This window comes from Pipra filicauda, unplaced genomic scaffold, assembly GCF_003945595.2.
Source record: "Pipra filicauda isolate LSUMZ 115617 unplaced genomic scaffold, ASM394559v2 scaffold39_size4671491_pilon, whole genome shotgun sequence".
Classification (NCBI taxonomy): Eukaryota; Metazoa; Chordata; class Aves; order Passeriformes; family Pipridae; genus Pipra; species Pipra filicauda.
In genome coordinates, this window is record NW_024104531.1 from 4043934 (window position 1) to 4064124 (window position 20191).

The window sequence follows — 20191 nt, forward strand, 5'->3', positions numbered from 1 at the left end:
ATTGTGATAATTTCCTTTGGTATTTGTGTGCAAGGAATATAGCTATCTCTCAACATAAGTGATAGCCCAAATGCATGCAAAAAAATGTAAATAGTCCCAAGGCCAGCTGTGACAGCAAGAACAATTTGTGAAAATGCAATTGTATAAAAAAGAGAAACTAATTAGTCTTGGGACTTCCTGTATAGTGCTGCAAAGTGCAATCTAACATTTTTGTCAATTTGGTGGAGTTCATTATAGATCATAGAGTTTTTTCTGTGCTTTGAGTGCTTTAGAACACAAAACTTTTATCTTCTAAATGCTACTGGAATAGGATTTCATAGCAAAAACTGCTCCTCTGGCAGGGAATTACTCTGCTTCCCCACTGAAAACAGCTTTTCAAACTTGGTGTCCAGATGCTGATATATCCTCTATTAATAAGTGTGGTTTATAAAAAGAAAACTAGCAGATTTTGCAGATGAGTTGCTCAGAAATGAATCTTCTATTTGGACAGTGTAACTTGAGAATGACCGGGTTTACTGTAATCTTGAGCGTGGTCATTTTACATTGTAGATACCATAGGAATATAAAGCATAACATATTCTACCACGTGTTTGCAAGGGAAGAGAAAGGGAAGTTTACATTTCTGGATGAGGACTTGTTTAGCTTTTGGTGATGCTGCAGTCTTTTCAGAGGCTGAGGCAGCAACACAGGTAAATCCCTACTGTGTATTATCCCATGCTTCTGATGCTTCTGGACTGAATAAGCTGACACAGGATTGAAAAACCCTAAAAACCAAAAAGGGAGATGGAAAATGAAGATGTTAAAAAAACCCACCTTGAAAACCATTTAACAGTTGATTTTCTAACTTGTCTATACTCTTTTTCCTATAAACAAGTTATAAGTTTGTCATTCATCAGACCACCACACCTCACTAGCCCTATTTAATTCATGAGCAAATGAGTGCTAGAATGTGTTCAGTTGTCAAGCAGAAACTGTATACTGGCCACAAGATGATAGGCTGCTTCAAAAACCACCCAGACAAAATCTAAAATAAGTTCCTAACTTCTGATAGGATATAGCAGATGATGATAAGTTTAATAACTGGATTCTAAGTGTGAACGTGAGAAGTTTTCTGTCATTACGGAAACAGATGAAATCTTAAGACAGATTACTCTTATTACAGCACTCAGAGAACAATTCACTAGTAGAGCTTATGGCAGTGAAGATCTGCAGTGCTGGTTTGATCCTACAATAGGTAATGATTGCAGCTTTCACTGCGGCTTTTAAAGCACAGATTAACCATCTCTGGACACTCTGAAAGGATCTCACACAATTCTGTTTCTGGATGTAAAAAACTACGATAATATTACCTACCTTCATCCATATGTGTGGCCTTCGAGATCAGGATCAGGTAGGCTGACAAATTTTCCTAATGGTGTTGGAATGTTTGGAGTGGAACAATGGAACAAACTCAGGAGAAACAGATGGAATAGGACACATTTGAGGGATCCAGAGGATAGTCTGGCATCTATTATTGTATAAGTACATTTGAACATAGGTAGCATCTTCTTGATGTTAGGTCAGGAACTTAAAAATGACATTAAAGCAGTCCTGCAGAAGAATGGCCCTTCTTCAGGTCCTGCCCAAAGACTGAGGTGTGCATCCCAAAGACTAGAGAATGTTAAGAATTTTCCATGCCCTCATCTGCCCTATGTAAGAGTTTTGATAGAGGCATTGGACCAGAGCAGAGCGATACCTTGAGTGAAGCCTTATGAAAGGTTCTTTGGGCTGACAGAAAAAAAAAGTAGCCCTCAATAGACTGGCAAGTCTTGCAGTCTCTGAAAGAGCACAGAGCATAACTGAGATTGTGAAACAGACCTGCACCCTTAGGGTGTCTCTCAAAAACCCTAGTAAGGACGATCAAGTTTTCTGCCTAAAGCCAGCAACACACACCAATATTCAAAAGCCTGAGCAGCCTGGAGGAATGTCTTCCACGCAACTTGAGCATACAATTCGAAAATCCTCCCTAGAATCAAGAGAAAGGGTCTTCACCTGGGCATCAGTGTGCTACATATGACTGTTTGGATTCATGAGATATGACCTTGTTTGAGATTTTACGGGCCAGGAGATCGCTGAAAGTTCCAGAGAGCAAAACAAGCTGAAAGCTTATGCTGGCATTTAATGCTAAACTAAAAATACTTGTGAATAGAATTTCATCCAGACCTAGGATGGGCATGTAGACTGACTCAAACGTAACATAACTTTTCAGTTTCTTCTGTTACCGGTCAGAGAAGTACAAAGCACACTGAGTGCAAATTTTCATTTCTCAAAGTTAACTAGTGCCATGATTCAAATTTTCCAGCATTTTCCTGGAACTTGCATCATTATCTCATTCTAATGAAATTACTATGAAGGCTTTTCTGGTTTTAGTTCTAAGACTCAGGCAGTTGCACTGACAGAAGTTCCGTTTCTTAGTACCTGTGAATTATGCAGCATAGATACACAGAGCCCAGCAGGTTTTGCGTTTGTGTTTTCACATCTCTAAGAAGCAAATGGTCTGAAGGGATTATAGCTGATACATCAAATAGATTTGCTGCACCTGCTGACATCGTAATGGTCATCTTGTTCTCCGAGATTTTTGCTATTCAGGTTTTGCTAGTGTTACACACCATTTTTCCCTCTGGGAGCAATCTCCAAGAATCAACGTGCTGCTGTTTCAGTAATTAGCAGCTGACCCCAAAGTTTCACATAAACTGTCTAGTCATCTAGGATTTTGTAAGTCCTTATCCATGAAAAAATTTTCTGCAGAATAAATAAGTCAACACAGTTATTTGCCCCTCTCAATTCCACTCCATAAAACAGAAATCCTGTCTTGCAGTCTTTCATTTACTCTTTTTTGGTTAATTTAATGTTTCAATTCTGATTTACATTTTCAATTGGAATTGTAAAAAAAAAAAGAGCTATTTTACTGGATTTAGTGCATTAAATGCTTGAATGAACAGGCAAACAACAGTTAGACTGTTGTCTAGTTTCCTATAACCTAACTGGACACCCTCAGTAATTTTCTGTATAAAGTTCTACAGATCTTGTTTCGTACGTATCAGTAAAAAATGATCTTTATAAGATTAAATGGGAAAGAAAATATTTTCATAGCTGTAGTTATGTTCTCATGGTTTTTTTTCACAAATTCCTGCTATTAGGAAGGATATACCAGAATCTGTATATTGAATCCAAATAAGCAAGGCTACTTTTCTTTGAGATACCAGAAAAATGAAATCTCTGTGTCTTAGAATGGGTATTTATATGCCTATAGTAAGAAAGCCCTTGACTTTTATTCACATCTTTGAAACAGGTTGATGCAGGAGGATATATATTGGGAAGCAAATTTGTTCTCAGTTTATTAGCTTAAACACAGTTTTGTTATCAGGTTGACAAAAATGGACAAAAAGAAAAATACTATTGTAATTTATTCTTCTATATGAAGTATAATGTCACATTGCAGGACGAACAATGACGTCTGTATGGCTGTCTTAAGCAACAGACTGGGAGAAACACAAGGAGAAACTAAACACATTTTGCCTCCGAAAACATGCATGGAGAATGTTACTGTACACTTGTCTCTTTGAAAAAATATAAGAACCTCATGGTACATTTAAGACAGGTCTGAGATTAGTCACATCCCAGAAGATACTGCATGCTAATGTTTTCATTGCAATCTGTTCATCCAAAAGTTCTCTACTTCACACAGAGCAAATGCTTAGCTTTTTAAGAAGGGCTATACACTGCACTTCTAATTAAGCATTTAATTCTTGTGTCCCACCACTACACTTTGTTCCCTATAACAAATAGTCATGAAATTGGATTTTTTTGGTTGGTTTTTTGAATTAGTACCTGTAGAATGCGTACAGCTTTATAGAGATTTATTAGGAATATGGAATAACATTGGTTTACTTGAAATTAATTACTCTAAATCCTTGACACATCAAGCAGCGTGGAAGCAGATTAGAAAAAGAAATTTTGTATACATGATGACAGTACTTGTGTAAAATCCTTATGATCAAGACAAAACTGTCCAAGTTATCAGTACATTAGCAGTGGGTTGCACTGGTACTATTGCAGAAGACTGTATTTTTGGAACACTGTTTATTACAAAATAAATTATTATGCCACTTAACAGTCCAAAAAGTAAAATTAAGAAATATCAATTGATAATGTAGCTGGTTTAAATGACCTTTCGTTATGTGCAGAATTTGCTCTGTCCATGTTGTCTTAAATCATGCTGGCCTGTTTTTGTTTCATAAAAGTTGTTACCATATAGTCTAAACCTGGAAAGTGAAAACTGTACTCCTGTCAAATACATTATTGGACAGTCAGTTGCAGAGTAGCCCTTCTTCCCAGTTTAAAGCAGATAAGGTAAGTAGCTCAGCATGAAAGTAGATTTTTTTTAAAAGTTCGTTGATGTTCCTAGAGTTGGCCTTCCTGGTTTTTGTCAGGAGTCTTTCAAATGAGCAACTTGCACTTGATGCCCATTTATGAAACTTTCAAGGCTTGTGCTTGATGCTGTGGTGTTTGTAACTCCCTGCTGAAATCAGAACAGTCCAACTTAAAAGAGAGCAGGCTACTTACATCTGTGATTCACTTGCTTGCCAGGGAGTTACCACACAGAGCACCTCGAGGGAACAGTTTACACTTCATTTATATGTAAAGGCATTGCTCTATGAGGTGCAAAACCTCAAGAAGCCAGTGAGGTTTGGGTCTGACAGTGCTCCCTTGAGAGGCCTGAACGCTCTAAGTGCTGTAGTTTCTTCCATGCTGCTAACAACTGAGAACAAAACACCAGGAGCAGCTTCTCTAAAACCTTGTTTCTTGTCACTGTCTAGGAAAATACCTATTCTTCCCCCAGATGCAAGGCATTTGAGTAAATTTAAGTGAAAAAAAGGACAGAAAAATTCCCAGTGGGCATACATAGGTAGAAGTACACATTTCTGGCATTTAAAACCTTGTTTATTCTTTGCTCTGATTAGTTACCTTGTCCTCAGTTCCTGATCAAATCCTTTATTGAGTATCCTAGTGAAAATAAATCAAATTTCGTACGAGGAACATGGTGCTTTTGCTTACTTGTTTGAATTTTTTTTCTTTTTTTTTCTGTAGGACGCTACTAAAAAACCACATTGTTATTTAAATGTATAACAATGCTGCTCTTGGCATTCACCACACCTCTTTGAATTGAGTCACAAAATTCATTATTCACATTTTAAAGCCTCTTCTCGCTAAGGAAATCAGTATCTGAGGTGTGTGTATGTGTTCTGGGGAAGCACTGGTCAGACCGATTCAAACTACACTGTCAATTCTGAGGATGTGGAGCGCTTTCTGGGGTTTCAAGTAAATCCCCTGCATAACCAGAAAAAAATAGTATCTGAATCCAAGAGTGCATCTTCCAACAGAGTGCTGAACTCTCGCTCACTGCGGGGTGCAGTTATGAGAGGATTTTAATGTTACCAGATTCACAGATGTTCTCCTAAGCTTAAGATCCTCGATAAAAAAAGGGGAAGCCGTCTATGTGTGAGGGCGAGCTCCATCCTCTGCGGCTCCAGAAGCTGCTCAGGCACATAACCGAAATTTCTCATAGGCGGCATCTCCCGAGGATTTTCACTCGCTCCTTCAATTACTGGCCTTAGGAAGAACTTAGCGCTGCCCTGCCCGCGGCCAGTCGGTCCGTGCGAGGAGCTCCCTCCCTCTATCCGGATGCAGATTCCCCGCTGGATGCGGCCCGGGGGAGGGTCCGGCCCCGGCAGCTCCTCCCGAACCTCCCGCCCCCTTCGTGCCGCGTAAATAAGTACGAGGCGGGCGCTTGCCGTGGTGCCGGTGGGGCTTGGCGTGAGCTGGTCCGGGATTCCCCTCCCTCCGCCCCTTTATACGAGGCCGGGGCCGTGGTTGTGCCGCCGCTGGGGACAGGGAATCCCCGGTGCGGTGCCTCTCCTCGTGCGGACAGATTGCTGGAAAACGAGGAAAGTTACTCCATTAAAGCCCTTTCCGTGGCTTGGGCTGCTCTTCTCTAATGTATGCAGAATAAAGGGGCGCGGGCGTATCTCTGTATGTATGTATTTATTTGAGCCGGGGCTAACCTCTGCCTGGTTTAGAGGTCGGTAGGCGAGCGCGTTCCGGCGCCCCGGAGCGCTGTGTCCCACGGCCGGGTGGCGGCTTCAGCCGTCGGGAGGACTTTCGACGCCGCTGGGCCCGAGCCGGCGGCAGGTTTTTTTCCCTTCAAAGGCTGGGAATGCTTTAGCAGATTAACGAGCCCCGTAATCCCGCGGGCGCCGGGTGCCGGCCTGCTTCGAGGTCAGAGAGGGGGCTGCAGGCGGCTGGGGGGCTTCCCCGGCCAGCGGGCCCCCCCCTCGCAGCGCCCCGCGCAGGGCCGGGGGGAGCGGGGCGCCCCCCGCCGCCGCCGCCCCCGCTGACGCCTCTGCCTTTCCTTCCCGCAGCAGGGCCCGGGGGGCCGCGGCGCCCACCCGGGCGGCCCGGAGCCGCCGCCGCCGCCCGCCGCCCCGCAGCCGCGGGAGCCCTTCGCGCCCAGCCACGGCAGCGCCTTCCACCTGCCCGAGCCCCAGCACGCCGCCGCGCTCTACTACGCCAGCTCCACGCTGCCGGCGCAGCGGGTGAGCTCCCCGCTGCCCGCCCAGCCCGGCGGCTCCCCCACCAAGCTGCCGCGGGCCGGCTCCGCCGCCGAGGGCGCCGCCTACGCCACCGCGCAGCGCCTCTCCTCCCCGAAGCAGTCCCCCAGCCGCCTGGCCAAGTCCTACAGCACCAGCTCGCCCATCAACATCGTCGTCTCCTCGGCGGGACTGTCGCCGTCCCCCATCCGAGTGACCTCCCCGCCCACCGTCCAGTCTAACATTTCCTCCTCTCCTATCCACCAGTTAAGCTCCACCATCGGCACTTACGCCACCCTGTCGCCTACCAAGCGGCTGGTTCACGCTGCCGATCAGTACAGCAAGCACTCCCAGGAGCTGTACGCCACCGCCACCCTGCAGAGACCCGGCTCCCTCGCAGGTAAAACCGCGGCCGGCAGCGCCTCGGGTCCGCGGCGGGGGACGGGGGGTGCGCGGAGGCGGTGGGGGGCGAGGGGCGGGAGGCGGGGTGGCAGGGCCGCCGGCCGAGGAGAGGGGGGAGCGGGGTGGGTTTGACAGAGAAACGGTATGTGTGGGAGGATTGTGGGTGGGTTTCATCCCGGTTCGTGCCCGTAGAGGCAGACTGCCTGCCCGCTGCATGAGGAAAGTACCTGACTTCTCCCGGCTCGTCCCGCCTTCCCGGCGCCGGGCAGGTGTGCGTGGTGCCGAGGGGTGCGGGGCTCGCCGCGCCAGGCTCCCAGCTGTGACCCGCGGTGCGGGTGGGGGTTTGTTACTATGGCGAATCCCTTCTCTGCCGCGATCAGAACCTGTGAGCCTTTTACAAAGAATCGCGCTTCCCGGATTTACAGGCGATTCTGGCGTACTTGACAAGTTTGGGGTTACTTAGCAGGAACTCCTGGTGTACCGAGTCGTGACGAGTAATAGGTAGAGGTGATTTGGCTTCAAGTGCTCTTTGAGGAACAGGCAGTTACAGCTGATTTAATGTCTCTGTAACCGCAGACTTTGAGCAGATCCTAAGAAGTGAGATACTGGTGTGCTGTTCTCTAAACCATCTCCCTGCTAAACTGAGCATCCTTCAAGGGGTGGGTTTTTTGTGTTCTCAAAATTCCCAGTTTCATTGCTATAGTAACAGCTGCTATGCTCATATGTTCTCTTCTGTGACATAAATAGATTTGAAGATAAATAGGATACATAAAGAAGTTTGGCTGAGTTTATCAGTCAGGTACACAAGTTTCTTACTGGAGTTAAGACCTCATCCCCCTTTCTCCTCTCACCCACCTCCCCTCCCCCACTCCAGCTGTTGTTAGCATCCTATATAATTCCAGTGTGTCTAAACACACACATTGAATTAACTGATAATAAAATATGGTATTGATCTATCTCCTTGTAAGAACTATTTGATGGAGGGGTTTTTTTCCTATTTAAAGGACAGGGATTTAAAAACTTTTTTTATATATATAGTAACAGCATTTTTTAATTTCAGAATGTGTAAAGCAACAGAATCACTAAATAGTGCTAAAATGGAGATCTTGGGATGCTTATATCAAGCCTGTTGTCAAATAGTCAATCTCAAAATACAGAGTGGTTTATTTAGCAGTTATGTTAATCAAACTTTCCTGACATAGTCCAACATACTCTTGGCCACAGTTATAAAATACTGCCTTTGTAAAGAAAAAATTTAGAATTGCCACAGGCTTTTTATTTTAGGGAGTTTTCTAACTTCGTCCTGTAGCAAGAGTTTTTTGAGTATAAAAAGGCATGGAGGGAACTGTCAGCATCAAAAGAACAGAGAAAAAAATCAATTTACATCTTATATACCTGTGGCTATAAACTACCAGTATTTTCATGATTTTTCTTACCTTTGTTGTAGGATAGAAGTCTTTATTTGGAAAGTTTCTAACAGGCGCAGTCCATTTTCCTGTTTTATGTACTTTTAGCAATGGAATCTGTACTGTATTGGGGTTTTGGTTTGGGGGTTTTTTTGAAGAAGGCATCTGACAGCATTGCAGCATCAAACCTGTGATGATAGCTTAGTCAAAGCTTGTTTATGTAGGGTTTAAGGTCTATCATAATAACTCTGAAGGTGCTACAGTGTTGGAGAAGCTGTTTGTCTTAGGCTAGACCCAAGTTGCAATGTGGATTTAGGCTTTTTTGGCCTTCTTGGCCAATAGTGATTCTACAGGCATTCCTAATAGGGCTTTCTACTTAGATTTGAATAGAAGTTAAGAAACTGACAGTCATTTTCATGGATTGCTTTTAAATAAAAGCTTTTGATAAGAGTTCTGCATCTTGCATAACCTGCCTCTTTTTAAAGCCTGCTGCAGGGAGTTGCTTGATTCACTGATTTATGGCTTTGGTTAAGGAAAAGCCTGTAGATACATGCATTTAGGAAGTGGCTGATGTATTTTTGTGGGAATTTTCATATGGAAACAAAATAGTGATGGATCATTTGAGTTTCCTGTTAAGTTTGTAAAAACTGATAAATAGTATGAACTTTTCACAGTGTTGCATTGACCAGAACAAATATAACAGTTTTCTGAGTCGTATCTCATAGGGATTTGTTTTTAAGATATATACAAAACCCCTCTTTGTTTTATTTTATAACAAATGGAAAATCCTGTAACCTGATTAAGAATTAGGTGGCAGACATGCAGAGATAGTACTGCTATGTGGAAAGAATCAGTGTAAGCAACAATAAGTTAATAAATACCTTTTTTTTTTTTTTTTGCCCCCCACAGTGGTGACATGCCTTTCAAGTAGTCCTTGAAAGCTCTATCACATGACCCATTCTTTTGCAAAGGTTTACTATTGTGTGCTCTCACTCCTTATTTTCCATTGCCATTCTGAAACCTGTTCCTCATGGCCTCCCTGCCATCCCGGAGTTATGCGTTTGCTAGCAGTATTAAGTGCCTGACTAATCTTCTAGACTTTCCCTGGATTCCCTGAAGTCTATGGCCTACACAGGGGCTTAAAATTAACATATGTTTTAGAGCTAGACAGGATCAGATGGTACAGATACTACTAAAACAATACTTAATTTTTTTTTTCTATGGGTATTTTTGCTCAGAACAGGTTTAATATTTGAGTTGTAAGTGTATTATATTATTGCAGGAATTTTTCAGTCATTGTGTTAAAAATCAAATCCATTGAGAGGAAGGGCATGCAATTGCATTTTGAAAGGCTAATAAGGCTAGTGTTCAATAAATAATATTTTTGCTTCCTGTTCACAACATCTATGATCTAAAGATGAGTTGAGGTTTTTGGTTGGTGGGTTTTTTTGTTGTTGTTTTTGTTTTTTTTTATTTTTGAGAGATAGGAGGAGGAGGAATGGAGACTACTTGTCACATTGCACTGATTGATGGTTTGCCTGCTGTAATTAATGTGAAGTTGCATTGGTATATATGTGTCATCACAGGGATGATGTTATATGAATTAATCTTTTTTTTTTTTAATCTCTGGGAATAAAAAGATTATTATTTGTAGTAATTACTGGAAATACAAAAAATACATTTGTTTTAATTATTTTTGCATGATATCAGAAATTTGTCCTGGAGCTGTCTAGTTCATGAATACTACTGGGTTTCAGCATGCTAAACAAGCCAAACTGTATCACTGCCAGCCTTAAGTATTTAAAAGAGAAGACATTCAGATATGATCCATTTTTAAAAAGATTGAAATCAAAAGTTACAGAGATTGCCCAAAACATAATCTGTGTAAGACTTAACTGAAGAGATGGCATTATTTATATTACTTTCCTGTTTCCTAAAAATTTGATTATGAAACAACTTGAACTTATAAAAATGGCAATTCTTAGACTTCATCCTGAATTTCAAATGAGACATGCAACAGCATGCAATGACTCAGTTTTAACCGAGTAACCTTAGAAACGTCTTCAGAAATGGCTTTTAGTCTAGTTATACTTGAGCTGTTGCCATTGCCAAATATGTGCGTGGATGGGTATGTGTGTACATGTGTATATAGTGATTCTGGTGAGTGTACACTTGCTGTGTTTATTCTTAGTCTAGCTGCTTCATTGCTATGATCTGCAATTACAGTTTTAAAAGTATTTTTCTGCTCTGCACCACTCCAAAGCATATTCAGTCATCTGTTCAAGCAGCAATTCGAATCTAGAAAGCACAGTTTGTAAATACCTTCTTGGAGCTTCCACACCTAGACTGAGCTGCAGAGTGCTGCTGGGAGCCAAACTCACCAAAGCAGCCCTTTTTGCCTGGAAGGAGGAGTGTGTAAGACAGCAAGCAGCAGAGACATGGGAAAATCCCTTCAGGAGGCAGGTTGTCACACAGGTGCCCATTCTTCATGTTCTTTTGAAGCGTCTCCTGCTGGGCAGAATCAGACAGACAGTACTAGAGGAGTACTGAGTTTATTTAGGAGAAAGGGGAAAGGAGGCAGTGAAAGTGTATTGTTGAGATAGTTTGTGCCTCAGGTTATGTGATGGGAGCAATCCCTACAGAGCCATTCCTGTCTCTTCATCCAGGCTTAGGGAAAACTAAGGACACATAAGGCAGTGGAAAGTAATTTTATGTATTGTTTTATTAAAAAAAAAAAAAACGAAAAAAAACCCCAACAAACCAACAACCATAAGGAAGATAATTATATTTGAAGACTGCATCATGCTTCATAAGCTGTACTAAAAGGTAAAGTTTAAGAAATGAGTGTTGGTGTGAATCACTTTGTATAATGTTAGATGGAAAGAATATTATACAGCTATCCTTTGTGTAGTGGTGACATGTTCTGCTGACACAGGAGCTGCAGCATCCCTCTATGCAGCCCTGGTGCCACTGCTGCTGAAAACTTCAGTGCTCAGCCTAGTGTTTACAAATATAATCTTCTTTCAGTTTCCTGTACAATCAAAATGAAAAGAATTTTTCCTTTCTGAGTAGGACTGTCTGTATGCATGTGTGGTATTAACACTAAAATAGCATTGGTTTATACAAATGTGACATGGGTTATTACGTAAAATATGCTTTCCACTTTAATGAGCAAAAATTTCTAAGTTTATCAGTGTCTTAATTGATTCCTTCTGCTCCTTCATCTGTTTTGTCTCACTCTTCTCCCTCTTTGCTAAGGACCTTCCTTTGCCCTTTCTCCTTCTGTAAGCTTTTCATTGCATATGATGTGTTGAACCCTGGTTTCCTGTTGAGATTTATGGCAGGACTTTTATTTGATGCTGAGTGTTGACATGTTTTGACATTTCAGTGTGCAATCATAGGGGCACACAACAGCTTAAGCAACTTTGTATGGGATAATTCATGTACATTACCACTAGCATGGATTTATATTTCCTTTTGATTGCATGAAGATACTGGATCATCTATATATCACTTCATCATTGCCTTTTTTAAAAAAAATTATTTGACTAAATGTTAGAATTCTCTAGTAAATCGTGCTGCACTATGTATTTGTGCTAGAATGGCTGCATTACTGTCAAATTACAGATAAAGTGAATCTAAATCACCACAGAATTAAAAGTTCTCTTGCCTTAAAATCCCCACCTGAGACACAGGGCTGAGCTAATGAAACAGTCTAGATGTAATGTACCATTGTACTTCTTTGGGCATTTAAGGAAGAAAAATATTTGGATTTTTCTGGCATTAAGATAAGCTGCAGGATTTGGATTATCTATATGATTGATCATAACAAAAAGGACACTCAGTTGTTTCCCATAGCTGTTTTGTATTTTTACGGAATCCTGTGAGTATCTCTTTTATGGAGAGAACCAAATTGCTTCATTAATTTTAACCAAAGTAGTTTTCCATAGATTTTTTCTAATTTTTTTTTCTTTGTTTTTATTAGCTGGAAAATTCCTTTATCTGCTGTCAGAGGCTTTACACATGGGAACACTGTTAATGCTCTTTTGTTCTGGGACAGACTCTGCAGTCCTAGGATTTTTTTTCTCATTCCACTCTTGTTTTGAGACTTTCTTTCAGACAAGAAATCCAAACATAAGACTTTGAGTAATATGAAGTACTATTTCAGATATTAATCAGAGACTTAGAATTTGATATCTTTCTGATACAAAGTTGCTTGTTTCCACATTGTAACCTGAAGATTAGCTATACTGATGTTGGTTTGGAGATGATAGAAATACACAACTCATTTTTTACTTAGCTTTTCTTTGCCACTAGTTCTACTTATATCTTCAGTGATAAGTATGTTTCTAATTGTTACAACTGAAACATTTACAATGGTACTCAATTCCAAGTTGGACAAGGTATCCAGAATTGACAGTGTACAGTAAAAAAGCAGAAGGAATAAGGTGAATGCCTTTGAAATATCTTATTATTGCCATGATTTTTGTTCCTGTGTCTTTCAGATCTAGCTTACATGAAATCAATTGCTTGTGGGAGAGGAATAATCGATAAGAGCCAAATACAGAGACCCCGTGTGCATGGATATATCTTTTGAGCTAATGAACATGAGCTTTGGTTTCCAGTGTGAACAAACAGTAGAAATATGTCTAAACTTGGCTCCTGTTCTTGCACTGACCTCAACCTTTCCCTTGCCGTTCTTGATAGCGGAAATCGGAAATCGTTTGACTGATTCTCCTGGTGGTCTTCCAGAGGGGTGTGAAATCAAAGGCTATTGCAAACTAACTAGGTTTTAGGCAAAGAGTACCAGTCTGCAACATTGCTGAAAGTAGATTCAACTCCTATGAATCTGCAAGTGTTTTAACTGAATGACTGGGAAAGTGACTGGCAGTGTCTGTTTCTGGGCTTTGAGGTGAGTGTGCTTCTGGGGCATACTGAGGCATGTGCTGTTGCTTGTAACCATGCACGTGACTTCTGGCCTCTGGTCCTGAAGTTTATCAGTGTTCCTAAGAAGGCCAGGATTCAAATGTAAGCATGTAAGTCACTTGAAGGAATTTCTTAAGCATCAGAGCAGCATTTAAAACATCTCTGGTTATATACCTGCTGAGCAGGAGCACAAGAAGGAGGTGAAGCTGGGCAAAAAGCTAGCAGAAAAGATTGTGTCCCTAGCAGAAGGATGGTTAATCCAAGGAGCTGGAATTTGTCTGTCAGATTTTCTTGGCTCTTGAAATCCAATGGAATATGTGAAGTCAAAGAACAATGCTTTGGGAACCTCATTTTTATGGAATTTACGTTAAAGCAATGGAAATACATTAACCAGTGTTGGCACTCCAGTTCATATAGCTGTATCTTGGTTATGTTGATTTGTATTTCGTTTAGTATATGAGATTTTAGGAAGGGACTAGGGCCTCATAAGCAATTATATGTCTAAACTTTTGGGTCTTAAGGGCATGCCAGTGAGGCTGAGTCTTGTCTGTGCCTGTTACCCCCCCATTTTTGTCTTCAGGTCTCAAATGGTGTCCTCGTGTACCTGTGGTCTACTTCATTTGCCAGGAGTGTGATTCTGTCTTTGGCCTCAAACTCACTTTTTCAGAGCAGAAGGGAGTACTGTTGTATGGGGTAGGGAGTATAAGGCAAGGGCAAGGTCCCCTTCTATCAAATTTCTGATACTCAGGCTTTTGTGGCATCAGTGAAAGTTTTTGCTTGTGCTGTATGATCTAACTTGGGATGACTGTGCTTGTCTTGCTTGTGCACTGGGGAAAGAAGACCCATGTGAAAGCTGTAGCTTCCTCAGGATCTGAAACCCTGTTGTAAGGCCTTATCCAATAGCCTGGAAATGTTTATTGCAAAACTGTTGATAAAAAGTACAGAAATCTTTGGTCCATCTTGGTGTTCAGGTATTTAAGAGAAGTGAAAACATGCCCTTCATTTTTACTGTGGTGGAAAACATATCTTTTCCAGTTGCTGTTGCACAGAAACTGTTTGCAGTAGATGGAGTGGCTGAGATCTAGAAACTCAGTATGTGACTCATCAGTGATGTAAGCATTCATTTGTTGGGTTATCTAATAGCTTTATGATTTTTGTGTGCACACACCATCTTTAAAACAGTGAAAGTGCCTCTGATCAAAAGTAAGTAATTAACTGTGGAAGGAAGATTGCAAAATTAGCAGTTGAGAAAGTTTCCCTTTATTTAAGGTCAGAACTTGGGTGGGGAGATGCCTATGTCTGCCCATGCTAGTTGCAGAGTGCCCATATGTAAAACTTATTTCCTTTCAGTGGTGGCAGCTTCCAGAAACTACACTGGACCAAATTTGCTCTATGAGCAATCATGGGAGATAAGTGAGGCAATTTTTCCATAATCGTAGGGTCAAATTTGATTCACCTAGATATTGACCCAGATCAGAATAGTTGTTTTTATATAAAAGTGGTATTGGAGCGGACAGAGATATTGTCTAATGATAATGAATTCATGGAACTGTACATTATCATAAGTGGTTAGAAGCAAAAGTCAGAATTTAATATGCTGAAATGAGGAGGACCAAGTGATGACTAATCTTACAATTATAAGGCATGGCATATGAAACTGCTAGTCAGATCACATAGATTTTTAATAAGTGCATCAAGTTGCAACTTACAGTGTGTAAGTGAAGAATAGTGTCCCTGCCCATGGCAGGGAGTTGAAACTAGATGATCTTTAAGGTCTCTCTCAATCTAAATCATCTATGATTCTGTAATAGAAAAGTGGTGTATTAGTTTGAATACAAGTGGTTTTAGATCTTGGGCAACCCTTCCCTTACTGAGGAAATTTTTGCAGTTGTTTTTCTATATTTACTTCCTCTATGGCGTATGTCTATATCTTCCCTTACCCTCCCTGTCCACCCTAGGTGCAAACCATCCCTTTTATCAACTAGCCACCTCTGCTACTCTCAGGCAGTAAAACCTTTTGATCATAGAACTAAAGTTGTCACTGGGTTACAGGAGTGTTGCCTGTGAGGAAAGGAAGGGCGGAGAAGGAGCTGTGACCCTCTGATACTGGGGGAGATTTCCTGTGACTGGAGAGCAAAGTGACACCTCTCCATGGGGTCTTTCCCCAACCCACAACTTCCCTGAGCACCCTGGTTCAGCAGGGATACAGTCGTGTTCACATTTGTTCACCAAAAGGTGTCATGGGCTCTTTAAAGTCCTGGGAGCATGGTTTGCAAAGGAGGCTGAGTTCGACTCTTTCAGATATGGGGGGAGGAGGGGGGTGAGGAAAAAGGTGGAGGGAGACAGATAACAGCCCTTTGCATGTTTAAGGCTAATATGCCCTGAAGAAAGGGAGAACTGAGTAAATGAAAAATTGGAGACCAGATAATAACAGTGCTTCTTGGACATTACACAAAAACTCATAGAAAGGATAATATAAGACATGAAAGTAGTAAATGGTTAATGGGATAATTTGAAACATGAGTTCTCCAAAACCAGATTATACTGGAATAACCTGCTTACTGACCTTTTCTTAGATTGTATCTGACGTCTTTCTATTTCCTGTCAGGGCTTTGAGCACACATTTTCTGTAATGCCACATGGGAAATGTTTAGTTAAACTGGAGAAGATGGATATTCTTTCAAGATGGTAGTTAGGCAGGGACCTGGGTAAAGGAGCATTGTCAGTTTGCCATTTTGAAGATGGAAGTAATGGGAAGGAAGGGTGCTACTAAGAAAGTCCCACAAGGAGGACTCTTTTGGCCACTTCAAAAATACTTTTTCATTTTATTATCTTGACACAAAACACTGAAATAAGCCAAGGAAACTTCTTGATAGTGGAATATTAGGAGGCATTTTGCAAAGAGAGGAAGATAAATCCTGTGTAGAAAGAGTTTTACAGATTGGAGGGAAAGAATAGAATTGGAGCCAAGGTAATAATGCACCTAATAGCTGGTTACATATTCTGTATCTTTGGCTTCAAACAAGAGTAGGAAAAGACATGGGTGACCTACTTGAGTACAACACATCTTAACCACCGGTATTGGGAACATAAGAGAATGTTTCACGGCCTAATCACATAACAAGCAAAACTGGGAGTGTTATATAGAGTTAGGACTTTGTCCTGTATGGTGAACTATATACAACTGTGACCCTCTGTAGACAAGAGAGCCTCTTTCCAGCTGCCTTCTCTTCTGAACTGTCCTGCATGAATGATCAAGCAATAAAGAAACTTGTTGTACATAGACCTGACTTACTATGTTTCCGTCTTTTCTTAACAGAGGAAAGGCTGCTAGGTTGCATAGCTGCTCTTATTAAACAGAGGTTATGCACTAAGACTGCTGAATCCTGGTAAGAATAAATAATGTGATGAAGGATTTGCCAGTCTTTCTTAAAAGACAAGATTATTTGAGCCCCTGGCAGGTTTTAGGATAGCACATCCCTGCCCATGGTGATGGGATTGGAACTAGATGATCCTTAAGGTTCCTTCCAATCCACACCTTTTTATATTTCTATGATTCATCTTTGACCGAGGCGGGAGGGAGTTTGAGCAAAAGGTGTCTTCTGAGCGGCTTTTTTTCACCAGCTGTCTTTGCTTTTAGGGCTTTGACTAACCAACCATTATGTGTTTGACTGCAGGATCTTTGTGAGCTAGTTCTCCTCTATTTTCCCTCAAAAGATTTGAAACCAGTAACCCTATTGAATACAATGACCCTTGAGCCGCAATTGCACTTTGTCTGGTCTCTGAGCAAGCTTCAAAGTTTTCAAGGTTTATTCATCGAAATTTTGCATTTCTTCCAATCTGAAGTTGGAGTTTCTGTCTAGCTCATGTCATCCTTGTCTGTGTTGCATCTCGAGCTGTGTTTGGCAAGAATCAAACTAATGCTGAATGTAACAGAGCAGTCTCTTCCAAAGTGATCTAAGTTGTGTCCTGCCCAGCTTAAGATCCTATCTTGTGAGTCCAGGAGCTCAAGAATTAGTTGAAAATCTTTTTTTCTCTGAAGTTTATCAAAGTTGTGATGTCACTGCTTTTTTCAGTCTGCAGTAGATTTTGGACTGCTTTTGTAAAATCGGGCAAAACTTGATGCACATGTCTTCAGCCAGCCATATGGTCATGGAATTGTTGGCTTCACAGGTGAGACATCCATTTGGCATGCAAATTGTGTCAATTTGCATTTAGGAATAACTAGGAACTAAGTGACAGTTCAGAATGCCTCAAGTGCTTGCCACCTTTGGACTAACATCCCTCTAATTGAAATTACTTTTAAAGTCCGTCTTGAAGCTGAACACTTCCAGTGGTTTATTGCAAACTGCTGTGAACACATTTCTTATGTTCCTTATCTTAGATCTGGTTTCCTTTTGCCACTGACTTTCTTTCACCATTTGTCTCCTGCAGCATTTGTCATGGCCATTTTGTTTTAGCATGGACTCTCTCCTCGAGTGACAGGACTCTTTCAGTTTGCAGTCCTTTCCTTGCCATGCTTTTCAGGGTTAATCTGAATCTGTGAGATTTAACAGCATATTGCAAAGTCTGTTTTGCTGGTTTTGTTTCTTTTCTTCCATTGTCTCTCTTTTTTTCTTTAAGTTCCTGCTAAAAAGAAAAAAAACAAACCTGTAGCCATCCATTTCTTCCTTTGCTTGCTGCTTATTGTGGAAGGATTTGGGTGAGATATTCGAATTTCTGGGAGTCAGATACCGAATGCATGCTATTTTGTGATTGCTTTATTAGTAAGCATAATGAATTAAAAGAGAAACCTTTATTTTATGGGATACAGTGATTATTCCAGCATAAAATTTGCCTAAGTCCTTAAGCTACTCATGTCATGGTGGTATTGTCTCTTCACTCAGCATTTCTTTTATTTAGAGCAAGCCTGTTAGAATTGCTTTAGATTATGATGATTTGAATAATAGGAGATTATTTTAAGTGTTTTAACAGAGGTCTCAATGTGTACATAATGGAAACAACCTAAAACCAACTTGAATAATGGTATGATAATCTATTGAGAATAATGGGAAGAGTGGCTAATTACGGGTCTAAACTTTTTTACAGGCATAAGTAAATTCTTTAGTTAGATTGTATTCAAATTGATTATGTATACATTTAATAAAAGCTACATGTTTTAACTCTCATATTTTAAATGCAATGAGTCTCAAATGGATAGTGAAAACTTGATGAGTAAGACAGTGTGTTACAGAATATCCAGAGATATCTTCCCTTTCTTGAATGTGGCATTGAGAAAAATACAAAGATAATGAACTCCATTTTTTTTCTCCTGGAATGTCACAGTCTTATATCTCATGTCTTGGTGAATTCTAGGAACTGGGAACTGCAAACAAACTTTCACTGAAGAGGAAACAGGTGCTGGGAGGAGAAAGTGTTTAATGTTCTATCAAAGATAACATTACATAAAAGAACAAATACTACCTGATGTGTTTCTCTATTCTCTTAGTGAAAGGCAAGTTTGAGTACAAAGTGTTACCGATAAAATTTCCAAAAGTTAATATTGTTCACACATCTAATAATATGCAGTCTTGTAGTAAAAGGAATTGCAAAAGATAGGTTGCAAACACTCTTCTGTGAGCAAACCCTTGGTGTGATATCTTGGATTTCAGCTGCATCTATCAGACTGGAACATAGGTTTGCCAAAGAAGTATGAACAATATTCATGATAAGTTAATACTTTATAAAAGGTGCAGGTATGGTCAGGATTCATTGGAACTATCTGTTTGCCTCTTCCCTGTTAGCAAGAAACTACTTGTTGGAACTGTGTACTGCCAGAAATGACAGTACAATTAGGTAAAAAATTCAGATTTCCCAGCAAAAGCCAGTTGAGGAATACTGTAGTTGGGCAGACTTGACACTTCATTACCCAACTGAGTTTTGCTTTCTGGTGTTACCTTTTCCACAGTGTTGCACAGTGACTTTTTGTCCCTTTGGGAACCATTGTTCCACAAAGCACCTTCCTTGTCGAGTTCTCTGAAAATCTCGAGACTTTCACTTCCAGTTGAATTTAAGCTCTAGATATTCTTTTCTGTTCTGTCTGCAGCAAGGAGCTGATGTGGAAAGGCTTTCCCCTTCCCCCTGCACCAGAGCTGCTGTGAGAACTTGCTCCATTTAAGGTTGAGTGAGCTGATATTCAGTTTGGGGGAAGGGTTGAGTTGCTGGTTTTTTAGATGCTGTGCTTTTCCACAGTGTTAAACATGATCAGGAAGTTAAGTTTTCACTGGCAGGTATTAGTGCAATAGTGCTTGATTTGTTTTGCTGGAGGCAGCAGCGCTTTTTAGTAAATTGCTCATGCTACTGGAAGTGGTCCCTAGCTCTACAAAGATGTATGGGGTTTTGGATGTTTACCCTACCCTGCTGCTTAAGGAGCAGAAACTGGGTCCCCAAGTTTGCCTTGTGGTACAGCCTTGTGCCTCGGGGGAGCAAGGAAGACCTCGCTTTGGGAATAAAGGATGCACTGCTCTTCCCTTTGATTTACAGTTCTTGTCAGAGAACCATTCACTGTAGGGTTTCACAGAATATCCTTTAGAGGGATTTTTTTCCTGGATATTTGCTTTTGGGGCACATCTCACCAAATACACTAGTATTTCTTTCCTTTACTTGCTAAGTTGAATCTATTGCACCAGCATTATTAGCATAGAACCCATGGTCTAACACAAGATTTTACAGTTCAAAATGTGAAATAATAGACTTTTATCTTTTCTAAGATCAATATGTTTAGCGAAACTTCAAAGTTCTCTTCTGCTACGAAGGTTTGATATTGTTTTCAGTTGTTGTGAACCTGTG

At 40.9% G+C, this 20191-nt stretch overlaps 1 protein-coding gene and 1 long non-coding RNA gene across 11 annotated transcripts in view; one reads left to right on the forward strand and one right to left on the reverse strand.

The window, feature by feature from the left end:
* The window catches only part of CTNND2 (catenin delta 2), a 631056-nt gene that overhangs the window by 357195 nt on the left and 253670 nt on the right, over nucleotides 1–20191 (forward strand). For 5 of the 10 annotated variants that reach the window (XM_027724249.2, XM_027724246.2, XM_027724250.2 and 2 more), the window contains one exon: nucleotides 6462–7029. In XM_027724249.2, the coding sequence (XP_027580050.1) occupies nucleotides 6462–7029 (568 nt within the window). The remainder of the gene's footprint in view (nucleotides 1–6461; nucleotides 7030–20191) is intronic. The other 5 variants (XM_027724247.2, XM_027724251.2, XM_027724254.2 and 2 more) reach the window with 2 other exon arrangements.
* Nucleotides 3353–7631, reverse strand: LOC120323993. The gene is made up of 2 exons (XR_005564980.1): nucleotides 7259–7631; nucleotides 3353–5975 (listed from the first exon to the last, which is right to left on the reverse strand). It is a non-coding gene; the product is annotated as an uncharacterized LOC120323993 (long non-coding RNA).